The sequence below is a fragment of the Mesoplodon mirus genome, assembly GCF_964341445.2.
Source record: "Mesoplodon mirus genome assembly, chromosome: 12".
Taxonomy (NCBI): domain Eukaryota; kingdom Metazoa; phylum Chordata; class Mammalia; order Artiodactyla; family Ziphiidae; genus Mesoplodon; species Mesoplodon mirus.
The window spans coordinates 56,526,455-56,544,120 of NC_138988.1; the positions used below are offsets into that span (position 1 = coordinate 56,526,455).

At 41.7% G+C, this 17,666-nt stretch overlaps 1 protein-coding gene across 6 annotated transcripts in view; it reads right to left on the reverse strand.

Annotated features, from left to right (window-relative positions):
• The window catches only part of CMC1 (C-X9-C motif containing 1), a 124,488-nt gene continuing 106,822 nt past the window's right edge, over positions 1–17,666 (reverse strand). For 4 of the 6 annotated variants that reach the window (XM_082639273.1, XM_082639271.1, XM_082639275.1 and 1 more), the window contains 3 exons: positions 8,883–8,939; positions 3,448–3,538; positions 1–267 (listed from right to left, as the gene is read on the reverse strand). In XM_082639273.1, the coding sequence (XP_082495399.1) occupies positions 147–267; positions 3,448–3,538; positions 8,883–8,939 (269 nt within the window). In that variant the 3' untranslated portion in view covers positions 1–146. The remainder of the gene's footprint in view (positions 268–3,447; positions 3,539–8,882; positions 8,940–17,666) is intronic. The other 2 variants (XM_082639274.1, XM_082639272.1) reach the window with 1 other exon arrangement.

The following is a 17,666-nucleotide window of genomic DNA, read 5'->3' on the forward strand; positions in this document are numbered from 1 at the left end:
TTTGAAGTTTTAAAAAAAAAATCTTTATTTCAGAAAAAATTATTTCCATAATTAAGGATAAAGCAAACACTTCTTTGAGTCCATCATTTCAGGTGACTGTGATTTCCATGGACATTGGCGTTACTGAGTATCATTTGAATATTTGCCTACATGCTTGTGGGAAGCTTCTGCAGCCTTTTCTTGGTAGGAATTCCAGTTTTTCTGAATTCTTCCCTTTCCTTCAGGTATTCCATTTTGCATTCTTCATAAAAGGCTGGATCATTATAGCTACGAGAAAGAATGAAAATCTTTTAAAGTGAATCACTTTACAAGCATATAAGCTTACTTTAACAATAAATCCAGACATCCGGTTCATCAGGCACAATCTTTAGAAGCAGATTTTTAGTAATGGTCATAAATTCATTGTAAACATTAGGCTACCAAATTAGTTAAAGAAAAAAAAAGACCTAATGGTTCTTTTTTGAATAGCAATGTCCCAGGATAGGACAATGGGAAGTCAGGGCACCCATCCTCAGGGACCCATGAGAGCAGACAAGACTGCATCACAATTATGTACACAAAGTACTACGGCAGTTGTGGCCCGAAACATGGGGCAGAGTGGAGAAAGGGGAGCTGTTGGGGAGACGTCTGAGTTGCATTTTGAAGGACCAACAGAAACCCACATAGAAGGCACATGTGGAAAATCCCACAGATGAGAAAAAACTGTGATGCATGAAGAAGTACAAGTAGATTAGTACCACCATAGCAGATCATGTGCAGGAGAAAGGGCCTGAGATGCTGGAATGGGGAGGGCCAAATCATGGCGATCCATTCATGCCCCACTGAGAAGTCAAATCTACCCTGAACGGGCACTATTCACAAAGCAACTGTAAGATCAGTTCTGTGCCTTAGATTGGGGGCCCCCAACCCCTGGGCCACGGACCGGTACTGGTCCACGGCCTGTTAGGAACTGGGCTGCACAGCAGGAGGTGAGCGACGGGCAAGGAGCAAAGCTTCATCTGCCGCTCCCCATTGCTCGTGTTACCGCCTGAACCATCCCCTCCCCGCCCCCACCGTGGAAAAACTCTTCCACGAAATGGTCCCTCGTGCCAAAAAGGTTGGGGACCACTGCCTTAGATGAACCTGACAGTGTGTGGCAGATAGGCTAAAGGTGGGCAGCAAGACTGTCCAATAAATAAGCTATTACAATAATCCAGACAAGAAATGAGGAGGACCTAAGCCAAAGGAAGCACAGTTCTGATGAAAAGGATGAAGTGGATCTGGGGGAGATTGAGGAGACGAAATCAACAGTTAGGAGACCAGGAAGATTCTAGGTCCGAGACAACTATAATTCACAAAGGCACGAGGCAGGAGTCAAAGGAGCTCAGTTCGGTTTCGGACCGGCAGAGGGAAGTGGAGAAGTGCCATGACCCATAGGAAGCAGCTGAATTCCACGGGTGCAAACTGAGCTTTCTCAGATTTAAAACGGAGAAGAGAACCTGGGGAACCAGCTTTCAGGAAGAGGTTAAGGAAGAAAAGGTGGAGAAGAAATAGGTAGAGATGCTGAGGAGACAGGAAAGAGCGTAAAGAGGGAAGCCAGATGGAAGGAACTTCCAGGGGTTTCCAGAGAGGGGTCAAGTATCAGAGAAAAGATGGAAAAGACACTCACTGGAACCTCCAGGAAGAGCAGTTCCAGCGTCACGAGGGCAGAAGCCAGACTGCAGTTTACTGAGGGATGAGTGAGAAGAGACGGGGAGAAATAACAGAACACAAAACTGTTTCAGGGTGTCACCAGGCGGAGATGAGAAAGGGTAGTGGTTCCACCCATGGAAGGTTGACAGGAAGTAAAGCAGGGCCCCCACTTAAGCAAAGACAAAAAAGCAGTATTTCTTAGAGTATGTTGAGACTTGAGGTCAAGTAGAATTCTTCCTAATAGCTCTCATTTCTTTCCCACAAATGTCCTCTTGGTTTGCTCCCCTCTCTTCTAAGCAGTTACAGCCTCCCCCTGCCCCCCAGGATGGACTGGGACCTGTTATCTTCTCCATCTCTAGGGGGCGAGAGATGGCAGGATATGTCAATGATTAATATCCAGATAACAAAAGCTAACAAATAACACAGACAAACTTTTAAAAAGAGCTAACAGTGACTGAGTACACAGTATCTCCTATGTGCCAGCGCTGGGGTGACGCGTTTCCACGTGAGGAATAATCACCCCACCTGACAGTGAGGACCCTGCATGGGTTGCAGGGGGAGCTACGCCCGGGGGACCCAGGAGACACCAGCCTGCTGCCTTCCCCACGGTCCCTGCTCCTGGCTCCAGTGCTGCCCTGTCCCAACTAAGAATAATGAGTCCCTATGATATGATGACTGAAACCGAGGTGTCAAAATCCTTTAATCAATGTACAAAAGGGAATTTAACAAATTCAGTCACACAAATGTGAAAGAGGTTCCTCTATTCATTCAACATCTCTTGGGAGCTCTAGGGACCAGAACTCTTACTTTTCCACAGTTAAACACTTAGTGCAGGTCTGGGCTCATAAAAAAGAGCAGCTATTAGAATTGTTTATTGACTTGAGAAAAGACATGCGGACTTGGAGTATGTTTCCTCATCTATAAATGTAGAGATTCAGTATTCTAAAAGAGTCTATAAACTCATGTGTACATTTTTTGTTATCAGAAAACAATTTAAGATTCAGATAATCACCACTTTTTATGTAATTGCCTAAGAAGTATCAAACCATCCTGACATAGATGCTTCACAGGCTAGGGGAGCAGAATACAGAAGGAAGGAAGTGTTCGCCAAAACTAAGATCTCACAGACAACTACCAACTCCCTACTCACTAAAGTACTGTATCCACAACGCTGCCTGTCAATAATGCGGGTGATAAAACATGTGGGGAGATGAGCAGAAAGCAGCTGCATTCAAAGACCTCTGCATATTTTTACTTTAAGATTCAAGGAACTACAACAGAATATCAGTGAACATGATATTTAAGAATTATTTTTCAAAGTAATTTAACTTCAAAAATCTAAATTTACCTTTGTAGCCTTCATTTGATTTATTGCAACTCTCCTAGAAGTTAAATTACGTTAGTCCAAAAGATCCCAAGGCTGGCAAAAGTACCTTTTCACGAGAAGAGATAAACATAAACCCATCTATAATATATTCTATTTTCTGTTCATGAAAAGGAATTTATTAAATCATATGAAGAATCATGTATTTTAATCAGATAAAATGCTGACAAACACAAAACTTGAAAAGACCCTTCATAAATATGTTGTATCATTTTTCTCAGAAGAATCTTTAACAAATTAAAATTTTAGACTCAGCCAACTATATGACAAATTTGGTGGGGAGAAGTAGAGAATATATTACATGTAATGAGTTAAATAACATACTCTTATCTACTACACATACTACACACACACATATACACAGGAGCACAAACGCTGAGGTAACTACTTACTAAGCAGTTAGACATTCTTTCAATGCAGAATTTTCTTTGCGGCATTTTACTACCATAAGGATACCAGAGTCCTTGCAACATTTAGTGAAATCTGAAATAAAAAATTTGGAAGAAAAAAAATGACTTGTAATTCCATCACTGTAATTGTTAACAGCTCTAAAATATTCACTCATTTAACATCTATTACCTAGACTGTGCTTGGCTCACAGGACATGCTCCACAAAAGACGTGTACATGGATAAAAGGCAGAATAAAAGTCCTTTACTCTGTAGATTTGAAAGGGGGAGAGGAGACCTCTGAGGTGAAGAGTGAAGTGGCTTCACAGAGGCAGAATGTAGAGAGTATGTAGGATTTCTAATTCAGACAGACTTCATTGTACTGCATTTTACTACTGTGCAGACACTGCATTTTTTTACAGATTGAAGTTTGTGGCAACACTCCTTCGAGCAAGTCTATTGGCACCATTTTTCCAACAGCATTTGCTCACTTCATGTCTCTGTGTCATATTTTGATAATTCTTGAAATATTTCAAACTTTTTCAGTATTAATATAATTGTTACGGTGACCTGTGATCAGTGATCTTTGATGTTACTATTGTAACTGCCAACACAGAGAAGATAGCGAGAGAACTGGAATTGGAAGTGGAGCCTGAAGATGGGACTGAATTGCTGCATCTCCTGATAAGACTTGAACAGAGGGGAAGTCACTTCTTGTGGATGAGCAAAGACAGTGGTCTTGAGATGGAATCTACTCCTGGTGAAGATGCTATAAAACTTGTTGAAGTGACAACAAAGGACTTAGAATATTATATAAACTTAGTTGATAAGGCAGCGGCAGGGTTTGAGTGGACTAACTCCAGTTTTGAAAGCAGTTCTACTGTGGGCAAAATGCTATCACACAGCACTGCAGGCTACAGAGCAATCATTCATGAAAGGAAGAGTCTGATGCGACAAACTTCATTGTTGTCTTATTTTAAGAAATTCACCCCAACCTTCAGCAACTGCACCCTGATCAGTCAGCAGCCACCAACATCAAAGCCAGATCCTCCATCAGCAAAAAAGCCTCGTTGAAGGCTCAAATGATGGTTAGCATTTTTTTAGCAATAAACTGTTGTTTAGTTAAGGCATGTACATTCTTTTTTTGGACATAAGGCACACTTTAATATAGTGTGAGCATAACTTTTAAATGCACCAGGAGACCAAAGAATTTGTGTGACTCGCTCTATTGTGATATTTACTGTATTGTAGTGGTCTGGAACCAAACCTGCAGCATCTCCAAGGTCTCCCTACAGAGAAAAAGAGTATATTCTATGGATGAACAACAATATTCTACTGTATAACACAGAGAACTATATTCAAAATCCTGTGATAAACCATAATGGAAAAGAATATTTTAAAAAGAATGAATATATATATGTATAACTGAATCACTTTGCTGTACAGCAGAAATTAACACATTGTAAATCAACTATACTTCAATTTTTTTAAAAAAAGAGTATATTCTAGAAGAAATGAACAGGAAGAGTAAAAGGGGAGTTGTGTCCAGACACGGGCCTCTGGGGGCCACTTTCTGTGTGTCTTCTGATGGCATCAAGTTACCCTCTTTCTTTCACACAACCTGCCATAGTCCTTCCCTTCTGATAATAGGGCTCCCATCCCATTCCTGAGTCAACTCTGAAATGCCCCAGAAAATCCAAGTGGCTTTCTATCACATTTCCATTCTGGTAATTTCCCTTTTAAATTGTACTGGCCCCTTGGCATCCTGCCTTCTCAGGACCACCAACCCAGAAAACCCAGGTGCCAGAGGCCAGCCACAGCGGGGCCCCCTGCTTCTCTACTGGGTCTGCTTTGGGTCAGACCAGGTCCCTCCTCAGCCCTTCCTCAGGACAGTGCGCGGGGTTCCCCTGCTTGGGCAGCGACTCTCCTGAACTCTTCTGGTCCTTCTCCTACCCACTGGGGGCTCTAGTCCCAGCCCCGGCCGCCTCCAGTCTGTAACCAACCATGTCCATCTCAGACCTTAAAATATGACATCATCCTCACAGAGAAGCTGGAGAACAGCTTTTATAACTCTTTTAGTACAAAATTATCAGGATTCCTCTCTTTTCTTGAGCTCGGTATTACCCTTTCAACTACTAAGAAATAAAATTTATAATCATCTTAAAGCAAGCAGGTAATTTCAGGAGTCTCCATGAAGACACAAAATGTGTAACAAACGTGGTTTTAAACCACAAGCAAACTGAAAATGATTGAGATTTGTAAATGCACAAGAAACTCCTTTGAGGGGGCTGTGCCAGACCTAGAGGCCTATGGCATGGACGTCCAAGTCCACTGCACAGTCTGCAGGATGAGGGGTGATGTGAGCGAGGACAGCTGATGTGGGAGAGGACCTGACTTCAAACGGTGTGCGTGTCTGGTCACACACAGCGGGGCAGGGATGCTCCAGCTCAGAGCGTGGGGCTCCTTCAGCTTGCTGTTCACCAGTCTCAGAACTGCCACTGTTTACTGAGTCCTGAACCGAATCAGGCATCTTTTTCACTCAGCTACAAATGTTCTTGTCGTCTCTTCACTGATGAGCTGGGCATGTGGGCCAAATCAGAGCAAGGGGAATTCCTGTGTCCTTTGACGAGGATCCCCTATGACTCAAAAAGGCAGAGCAGGGCTTCCCTGGTGGCGCAGTGGTTGAGAGTCTGCCTGCCGATGCAGGGGACACGGGTTCGTGCCCCGGTCCGGGAAGATCCCACATGCCGTGGAGCGGCTAGGCCCGTGAGCCATGGCCGCTGAGCCCGCACGTCCGGAGCTTGTGCTCCGCAACAGGAGAGGCCGCAACAGTGAGAGGCCTGTGTACTGCAAAAAAAAAAAAAAAAAAAAAAAAAAAAAGGCAGAGCAGACTTACAATCAGCTCGTTCTCATCAAAGGTCCTGAATGGGGGGCCATGAGGTTATTGAAAAGTCCACTAACTTCCACTCTGGAAAGCCATTAGCATCCCTACATGTTAACTGCTCTTCATACAGCCTGATGTTAAGATCTGCCTTTCCAGAGGCAAGGGTTATGATCCTAAATAAGAATTAAGACAGGAGCAACCCTCAAAGGGAATGTGAACATAAAGTTAATCCAGAAGTGACTAAATGTTAGACGGTGGTGACACACCGTGGGCTGACTCTTCGCAGACTCACCATCACTCAGAGGCCTGGATCAACCAGTGCTCTCAAATATCATCTACAGAAAGGTCATGAGCATCATGAACTTTACCTCATGAACATGTGCTAGTTGACCAAACCCCAGTCCCTTGCAGGAAAACATGAATACAAGGGCTATTACCAAAAGTACACTTTCTGAATTTAACACACCCAATACTTTTACACTTGACAAATTCACAACAGAAGGCTTAGGCATTGAATTATGTTAAGATTTGTTTTCCCTAATATGACTAAAAATGTCCTCAAGTAGGGAATTGACTCCAGATAGCATTTATGTGTTCTGATTACAATAAAGGCACAGTCTCTGAATTTTCACACTTGTCCAGATCTCTTCAGGAGTAACTGTGACTGGCCTGAAGCCTCAAGCTGTTTGTAAGGTTTCTGTCACTTGTTTAGCAACAAGATTTTAATGAGGATCCTTCTTTCAAACCACATTAGCAAACATTCATATATCAGTGATGTTGCCAGATTCCTAGGATGGTATTCTGAAACAAGCCCAATTTAAATCTCTTCTGTCTCTCAATATTAAGTGTTAAAGAGCTCTTATACCTGTATATAAATAAATTATTCACCATTAAAGACTATGAAAATGAACTTTCATTAACTTACGTATATCTTAAGGTAATGCAAATAAATATCAATAAACAGTGAGAGAGATGATTAAAAGTTATTCCAAACTTTAAAGAAATGTGCTTAAAGATAGCACTCAAGACTTTTTTCTTCAAAATATCAAGAACATGAAATTCTATCCTTCTTCTGTAAACACTCATTTCTCTGAAAGAAACCACTTAATAAATAAACTATGGGTAAAAATATTCTGCGGGCATGCTAAAATTTGGATCAAGTGAAGCTAGGGAAAACAGAAAGAGATAAAGTCTTCTCCTATTAGTCTGGGATAATGGGCAAAATAATCATACTGTGATTAAGTACAAGAAGTCCATATAATTTCCAGTTTATATAAGAAAAAACTTGGGGAACCTCCATATAAAAGCAGTAAGAGAAAGAAATGGTTTGGAATTCATTGCTTTTCACACATTTAATTTATGGAACTTCTGAACATATTTTAATATTTAAATAACCGCCAATAATAAGGTTTCCTGATTAAGCCAACGATGAAGGGCAAGGCTGTGTGTGGGAGCAGAAACACTTACCTTCCACACTTTTCATTTAGTCAGTTTCAAGCAACGTATTATTTTGCAAATGCAGTCATACAGGTAGAACTAAAGCATTCAATGAGAAATGACAATTTAAAAACATACAATATTAAAAGAAGTAATTCCAATGTTTCATCTCTCTGACCAGAACCACTCCTTTTGTGATTCCACTAACTTATATTTTCTAAAAAATCCTGAGCTTATGAATTTTTACACAACCATCTTTAGACATAGCACTTACCTCTAACTTTCTAGTACTTTTATTTCCTCAATCAGTAAAGTACTTATAGAGTACCTATTTTGTTTCCAGCATTACAAAAAGCAGAGCTCTATTTGGGTACCAACGTAATTTAGAATTTTAACATAAAAGCTCTGTGTAATATTTCCATGACTGGTGATCTTGAAGGTTTCACTTTTAAATCTGGAACTTCAATTTAATCTAAAGGAAAGACATTTAGGAGGTCTTGCTTATTAAAGAAATGTAGTAGGCAGATTTTTAAATCACCCTAAGTTCAAAACATATAATCAACTCTACAACTGGAAATCTTATGCATAAAATGGCTTCCTTATAGTGAGCTAGATAATAAAAACAGAGATGTACTTGATACAATGTATAAATGATCTGTTGACCAGTTACTGAATCAGAAGAGGTTTTTAAATGATACAATTTGGGGACAGCCTAGGTAGGTGTCAACTTTTCTTAAGATTTCACTTCAGACAAAGGTGTCTGTGAGTTTTAGATTTATAATAGAAATTGAAATCTAAAGCTAATTTTCCCAGGAGAAGCTATCTTCTAAGTGAAGGCCTGTGTGCAGAACCTCCTCAAGCTGTGGGGGCAGAGGGCCCTGGGTGCTGAGCTCACCAGCGTCTAGTGCAGGGGTGAAGACCTGAACCAAGGTATGTGTCCTCTCCCTCCTAATGGCTGCTCAGAGAGGGCAGCCATGCCCATAGGCCACAAAGCACATTATCTATATAATCAACAGTATTTCATGAAGTTCATGGGAAATAGTTTGTAAACAGCTCTGACTTTATGAATACATTTGTTTATAAAATTTAGTAATGAAACTGTAAGATCTCTTCACAACCTTTGAGTCCATGATACCAGTAGTATGGCTTCTGGAAAGAATTCAATCCAATCCAACCTACAAAAAAGCCAAATATTATACATAATTCTAGACTGGGTGAGAAGCTACTTAGGACAAGCTCAATTTAGTTGCAAAAAGTGTATTAGTGAGTATCTGCCAGCAAACACTGTAACAACAACAACAAAATTCCATAGACAATTTTTCAAGAGATCCATAAAACTAACCCTTCAGTGGAAAACATAACACGCAGAAGCCACCTCATCTTTTATGAGACACATTCACTGAAATACTGGTTTCTTCACTGCACTCACACCTTCAAAATGTTTCCGTTTCCAAAGGTAAATCAAAAATACTGCAGACGGGGGCTTCCCTGGTGGCGCAGTGGTTGAGAGTCCGCTTGCCGATGCAGGGGACACGGGTTTGTGCCCCAGTCCGGGAAGATCCCACATGCCGCGGAGTGGCTGGGCCCGTGAGCCATGGCTGCTGAGCCTGTGCGTCCGGAGCCTGTGCTCCGCAACGGGAGAGACCACAATAGTGAGAGGCCCGTGTACCGCAAAAAAAAAAAAAAAAAAAAAAAAAAACTGCAGATGGGAAATCACCAAATCATGCCATCACCTTAATGTTTAAGAAGAGATCCAACTGCAAATATTTATTTATTTTTCTTCTTTTTTTATTTTTTATTTTATATTGGAATATAGTTGATTTACAATGTTGTGTTAGTTTCAGGGGTACAGCAAAGTGACTCAGTTATACATATACACGTATCTATTCCTTTTCAGATTCTTTTCCCATACAGGTTATTACAGAGTACTGAGTAGAGCTCCCTGTGCTATACAGTAGCTATGCAGGTCCTTGTTGGTTACCTACCTTAAATATAGTAGTGTATATATGTTAATCCCAAATCATTTATTTTTTTCTTAAATTATCAGAGTAGAATGAAACAGAAGAAAGTCACTTACATTCCTGCCTCATAATGGTAACAACAGCAATAATAGCTAACGTTGTACTTATTGCATCCCAGGCACTATCCAATGAGTTAATTCAGGCTTTCATAGTTATTAACTGATTCAATAAATTAAAAGTTTAAATGTTTTCAAAAATTCTTTCATTACTTATCCCATAGGTTCATAAAGTATCAGTCATTCACTCGTTCAACGAACATTTTCCAAGTACTTACTACACGCCCAACACTATGCTAGGTTCTGTGGTTTCCATGCTGAAAAAGACAGAGGGAACCAACAGTCCCTGAGGAAGACAGACAATTAAAAAGTGCTACCGGGCGAATGTGGTACCCACTCAGACAGGGGAAGGCAGGGAGGGTGCTATGGAAGCACAGAATTGGGACTCCAAACCCATCCAAGAGGGGCTTACCATCCTTGTAAGCTATGATCTACACTGAGTCAGCTGGTGGATGGGAGGTAGAGGAGGACAGGCATGTACCACTATGACCAGCAGGCAGTGCTCAATGTTTAGGCTTTGCCCTGAGGGGAATGGAAATCCTTAGAAGGGTTTTACACAGTGGAATGGCACCATCAGATTTTCTTCTGCAGAGAACTAGAAGAGCTGGCAGGGAGGCAGGAGTGGGAATAAGAGGGAAACTGGTTAAGATGTGAGTACAATAATCCGAGCAACAGATGGCAAAGGGGGGCTTCCCTGGTGGCGCAGTGGTTGAGAGTCCGTCTGCCGATGCAGGGGACACGGGTTCGTGCCCTGGTCCGGAAAGATCCCACATGCCGCGGAGCAGCTGGGCCCATGAGCCATGGCCGCTGAGCCTGCACGTCCGGAGCCTGTGCTCCGCAACGGGAGAGGCCACAATAGTGAGAGGTCCGCGTACCGCAAAAAAAAAAAAAGTAATAATTAAAAAAAGAGAGATGGCAAGGGGGTAAAAGGCAGAGGAGTAGAAGCATCAGTTCAGGGGGTAACAGACAAGGAGTCAGGAATAATGCCTACACCAGGGGTCCCCAACCCCCGGGCCGTGCCTGTTAGAAACCGGGCCTCACAGCAGGAGGTGAGCAGTGGGCGAGCAGCGGGCGGGCGAGCGAAGCTTCATCTGCTCCTCTCCATCACTCGCATCACCGCCTGAACCATCACATCCCCACCTCCACCCCCGCACCGCCCCCCAGCCCATGGAAAAATTGTCTTACACGAAACTGGTCCCTGGTGCCAAAAAAGGTTGGGGACCGCTGGCCTGCACTTCTCACTGGGAGCAGACGGCGCAGTGTGATGACAAAAACACCAGAAAAGAAACACATATGACATTGTTCTGTTTTGGCTGTAGCCCGTGGAGGGAGATGGGGAACAGATGAGGATGAGTTTCAGACACATCCAGCTGGGGGACCTTTGAAGTGTCCAAGTAGACTCTCCAGAAAGCACTCAGCTCTATGGCGCTGAGGCAAGTTGGAAGATACTGTTTTGACAGTAGTAACTTATTAAAAATAATGAAAAGAGGTCCTGGGTAACCACTGGGCTGCCAATAGGTAAGGGTCCAGCAGAGAAAGAGAGGAGACTGGAAGACAGAAGGACCTCAGGGCATCACAGAAGGCAAGGGAACCAAGACACTGACCCTCTGTATAGAGATCAGGGTCCACTGGACCCAATTTTAATTTCTGAGTCTCTTTCATGAGTAGCGTTAACCAATATTTTAAAGATATTTCATGATTTTCAGTTTTTCTTAGAGGCCTTCCAAAAAACCACAGAAAACAGACATATTTTGCAATACAATAAAACTCATTTCTATCTTGCAATTATCATATAGGTTCATTGCATCTTTGTATAAGGCTAAGACACAACATAGACTCTTAATGATCTTAATGAAACATTTTTACTATTTATTATCCTAGAACTTAATTCATCATGACTCAGCATTTATTCCCAACTATGCTAAAAAAAAAGGCTAAAATAATATGAAAACAAAATGATGGAATCACCTAGAAAAATGATGCCACAGTGAAATAAACCTTCATTATTTTATCAGTTTTCTTATTGTACTGCTTGATGTATTACATCATCATTCATGAATACATAAAAGTAGTCTTTTGGTTTTTGCTTTCCTTGAACACAGTTGAGATTTGAGATTTTTTTTTTCACTTTCTGATTATGTTAGATAGAATAGCCCCCCAAAATGTCCAAATCCTAATCCCTGGAACCCGTGAATATGTTAGGTTACATAGCAAAGGGGAATTAAGGTTACTAAGCAGCTGACCTTCAAATAAGGAGATTATCCCGGATTATCTGGGTGGGGCCCAAGTAATCACAAGTGTCCTGGAAAGTTGAAGAGGGAGACACAGATAAAGAGAAAGAGATGTGAAGATGGAGGCAGGGTCAGAGGGAGGTTATCCTGTTGGCTGTAATGATGGAAAAAGAGGAACACCAGTCAAAAAACTGGGTGCCTTGTAACAGACTGAATGTTGGTGTCCCCACAAAATCCATGTGTTGAAACCCCACTGCACCCCCACTACCCTGCCACGTGATGATATTAGGAGGTGGGGTCTTTGGGAGGTAGTTAGGATGAGATACGGTCAGGAGGGTGGTGTCCTCATAAATGGGGTTAACATCCTGATAAGAGTCAAGGGAGAGAGCTGGCTTGCTCTCTGCTCTCCACCATGTGAGGACACAAAGGTCTGCAGCCCGGAAGAGGAACCCAACTGTGCTGACACTCTAATCTAGGACTTCCAGCCTCTAAACCTGTGAGAAATGAAGTTTTGTTGTTCATGAGTCACCCATTTATGTTATTTTTGTTAGAGCAGCTCGAGCTAAGACAGGCCTCTAGAAACTGAAAAAGGCAAAGAAATGGATGTTCCCATAGAGCCTCCAGAAGGGAATGCAGCTCTGCCAACATCTTTTTTTTTTTAATATTTATTTATTTATTTATTTATTTTTAAAGCTGTGGTTTTCTTTTTTTTTTTGAATATGTTGAGGGGGTAGGAGTTTATTAATTAATTAATTTATTTTTGCTGTGTTGGGTCTTCGTTTCTGTGTGAGGGCTTTCTCTAGTTGTGGCAAGCGGGGACCACTCTTCATCACGGTGCGCGGGCCTCTCACTATCGCGGCCTCTCTTGTTGCGGAGCACAGGCTTCAGACACGCAGGCTCAGTAGTTGTGGTTCACGGGCCTAGTTGCTGCGCGGCATGTGGGATCCTCCCGGACCAGGGCTCGAACCCATGTCCCCTGCATTAGCAAGCAGATTCTCAACCACTGCGCCACCAGGGAAGGCCTATTTATTTAATTTTACTTTTTATTTTTTTTTGTTTTTTTGGCTGCTTCGGGTCTTAGCTGCAGCATGCGGGCTCTTCATCATGGCACTCGGGCTTCTCTCTAGTTGTGGGGTGTGGGTTTTCTCTTCTCTAGTTGTGGTATGCAGGCTCCAGGGCGCATGAGCTCTGTAGTTTGCAGCACTTGGGCTCTCTAGTTGAGGCGCATGAGCTCAGTAGTTGTGTGGCGTGGGCTTAGTTGCACCGCGGCACATGGGATCTTAGCTCCCCGACTAGGGATTGAAACTGTGTCCCCTGCATTGGAAGGCGGATTCTTCACCACTGGACAACCAGGGAAGTCCCTCTGCCAACATCTTGATGTTAACCCAGGAAGACCTGTGTCACACTTCTGAACTACAGACTGTAATGTAACAAATCTGTGCTGTTTTAGGTTACTAAATGTTTATAATTTGTTACAGCAGTGATAGTAAACTAATACACTGCCTATAGTAGAAGAAAGAAAACTGACAAAAAGATGATTCCCACGTATTAGATGAATCAGAAGATGAATGTGAAGAACTGAAAGCAGCACTCCAGACTCTGATGATGATGGTGGTGAAATGGATCTATAAACACAACCACAGACTAGTACCTTCAGATGACAGTATCCCAGGTGAACTTTCTCAAAATCAGGTAAATAACATACTTTGAAGGACAAAAAGGAAATATGGCATACTCACCCCATCAGTCATCTGACAAGAGTGACATCTCATGCACGTGGTGTCCTGTAACAAGAACCTGTACATCCCAGGTGCTAGGGACACACGGCAGTGTTCTCCTTCATCTTTTATGCTGAAGTGTATGTGACCCAAATGCCTAAGGCTGGCTTATAAACAAAGATGACTAGAAGGAAATAGTATTTATGGGATGTATAAGTCAAAAAACTAAAAAATTTTGAAATTATGGGCAAAAAGCACGACTATCCTCTCGTCAAAACAAATGAGCAGCCAAAAAATCAAAGTTTTCAAAAATGTCATATTTTATGGATGCAAGTATAAGAACCAGGATTGCTGGTGCAGGGGGACTGACTGGAGGTGTGTTGGAATCTGGAGCAATACTGACAAGATAGGTGTGTTCCAGGTCCACAATGAATTAGTTTCATTCAAACACATTGTAAACTTCGAGTTTTATGAATATGAATTTCAAGTATAAAACTTTCATAACAGGGAAACACAGAATAAAAATTGGGACTTGCTATGTTTAATTATTATTAAAATTTCTAAGGTCACTCTCCTTTTGTTCTTCCGTAAATTTTTTTGAATATGATTTTTAAATATAAAAATAAATAAATAAAAGGTATCCACAAATGACTATCTTTCCTGGGACAGTTTGGGTTAAAGAAGGCATGGTCATTATTGTTGAATGCTAAGATGAGGAGTGACAATCACCTATTGTTTTTTTTTGTTTGTTTTTTTGTTTTTTTGCAGTACGCAGGCCTCTCACTGTTGTGGCCTCTCCCGTTGCGGAGCACAGGCTCCGGACGCGCAGGCTCAGCGGCCATGGCTCACCGGCCCACCTGCTCCACGGCATGTGGGATCTTCCCGGACCGGGGCACGAACCCATGTCCCCTGCATCGGCAGGCGGACTCTCAACTACTGCGCCACCAGGGAAGTCCCACCTATTGGTTTTTATGTTAACATTTTATGAAATTCTGCTGTCCAGAAATATCTTTGATTCACATAAGGTCAGAGAGAGGATTAGAACAAAAATCATTGCTCCTTATCACTGATGCATTAAACATAGCTTTTATTTCCAACTTTTACTTCCAGGACAGTTATTTCTTTAATCAAGTGTTCATTAAGTACAAAACAGGGTCCCTAACTTCAATGTGTTTATAATACAGTGGTAGATGCACAAAGCAATTCAATAATACCAAACAGTTGTGTCTTCACTGGGTAAACTTGGGTTTGTAACCCTCTAAACCCTGCACACATGGCTACCAAGCAAGATTTTTTTTTGTTTGTTTGTTTAATAAAATCACATATTTTATTTAATAAAGTAGAGAATAATTAAAAAGAGAGTCATAAAAAATGAGAGACTTTTGGTTGTATTTTATCCCATTAACATTTACTGAGTACCTTTTAAGTGCCAGAAAATGGAGAAATCAAGAAGAAAATGACACCATCTCTTCCATCAAGAAATTCAGTCTAGCAAAGGAGACAGACAAGAAATACTTGACTAAGATGACCATGAAATGAGTACTAATCATATATTCATATTAATTGAATATCTACTATATGCCAGGCCCTGTTCTAGGCAGTGAGGTTCTGTGTTCAGGGAGCTTCTATTACAGAGTTACAAGTGAGGGGTATCCAAAGAGGTAAGAAGCATGCAAGAGGAAGAAGGGACTTCTATGAGGAGGTGACATTTTTGGTAATCTGAGTGGAGCAAATGCAGTACTAACTTTTAAGGATGAAGGGATGCTTATTTAGTTATGCGATATCTAACGCACGATAGATGTGGCTGTAGGAGCAGGGTTCCTGGCACAAAGTGGTTGCTTGATAAGCATGCCATTCTGGATAAGTAAGCCAAATCCAAAAATGAGTAAAAAGTGGTCCTTTCCCTCAAGATCATGCATTCTAGTGGAAAAGAGGGTGAGGTACATGGTGGTGAATGAGAGGAGAAGCCGAGAGAAGAGTTGGAGCTCTGAAGCTCACACATTCCTCTCCTCCCACCACCCTCCCTGGTGCCAAGCAAGATTTGACATGTGCCTACTCCTAATTTTGGCGTTCTGTTGGTGTAAAAGACATACTGGATTGTGGGAGCTTAGGATGGAAAAAGTAACATAAACTATCTAGTTCATAGTTTTTATATTGGTTGCATGTTAAGTAGATAATATTTATTTACTATATAGATTAAATAAAATATTAAAATTACTTTTATCTTTTAAAATTAATGTCACATTTAAAAAATGTGTCTACTATAAGTTTAAAATTATAAATATAGTTCATGTTATATCTCTATGGTCCAGTAAAACTTCCTGCAATGATGCAAATGTTCTCTGAACTTTCCAATAGCGTAGCCACTAGCCACATGGGACTACTGAGCACTTGAAATGTGGCTGATGCAACTGAGGAACTTAATTTTTCTTTTTAATTAAGTTAATTAAAGTGACATGTGCATAGTGGCTGCCATTTTGAACAAGGCAGCCCTGGACATGTTTAGTTCCCTGTACTTCAGGTGAGTCGCAGACAGGCAGCTGGTGATGAGCTGCTCAGATTCTTTATCTCCATTTACTGGAATGGAAGTTCAATGGGAATAAAATGTGATCCCGACCAGGAGCCCTTAGTATGTAGCACTTGGAACGAGATGATCTCTGTTTATGGAGAACAAAGGGCAATAATACATTAATGCTGAGCCGGGTCCATATCTCCATTAGAATAAACAGTCTTATTTCAGGTGGCCTTTTTTTGTTTTTCCATTTTCCTATGTGATTTCATGATTTTTTCTTGCAAGGTATTTAAAGATGTTAATAGTAATAGCAATAAAATCAAAATAATAATGGCCACTGATATATACTGAGTATTTATTATACACCAGACACGAGTCCTTTATGTTTATAAGCTCACGTGAATTTTTACAAATAACAGATAAGCACTATTATTATTTTCATTTACCAGACAAGGAAACCTGAGCTTTGAGTAGGTGATGTCACACATTTCTGAAACACACAGTGTGGCAAGGACTGGCCTGGAGCCAGGCCTCTTTAATTCCTGAAAAATACTTGTAACGACTATGGAATCCCACTTACTCCTTTCCACAATCAGAACACAGGAAAATCCTCCACACCCAGCAGAAATCCCCAGGGTCACAGGAGAGCTGTAAGCCCCACCAGTCACCTCACATGAGGTCACGACTGGGACCGGGAAGTGAGTGGGGATGGCTCAGCCCCTCCAGTCACCACCACAGGGAAAAAAAAAAAAGCTACAGGCCTTCCCTGGTGGCGCAGTGGTTGAGAGTCCACCTGTCGATGCAGGGGACATGGGTTCGTGCCCCAGTCCGGGAAGATCCCACATGCCACGGAGCAGCTGGGCCCGTCAGCCATGGCCGCTGAGCCTGTGCGTCCGGAACCTGTGCGTCCGGAGCCTGTGCTCCACAACAGGAGAGGCCACAACAGTGAGAAGCCCGCGTACGGAAAAAAAAAAAAAAAAAAAAAAAAAGTTACAGCTTATGGCTCTGATCTCTTGCTCCTGAGCAATCACCCAAAATAAAATAACACCGGATACCTCACCCTCTGGCTCCACACCTTTTCCAGAATGCCTATAAAACATATTTAAATATTTCAAATAAAACATTTAAATATTTCAAATAAGGATTTTACACATTAGAAAGTGGCTTCTCCAAACAGTAGACAATGAAATGCTAAATTCTGTGCTTGGGATTCTAAGTGCTATCAGAATTGGAAAGGTAGACTTTAGCACAGCCTAGTGTGCCCAAGGAAAGCACCAAATCACCCCATCTCCTAAAAAAACTGCACGTGAGAAAGGCTTTCAGTCTCCCCAGATAGGAAAATCCATGCGTATTATTAACAATGA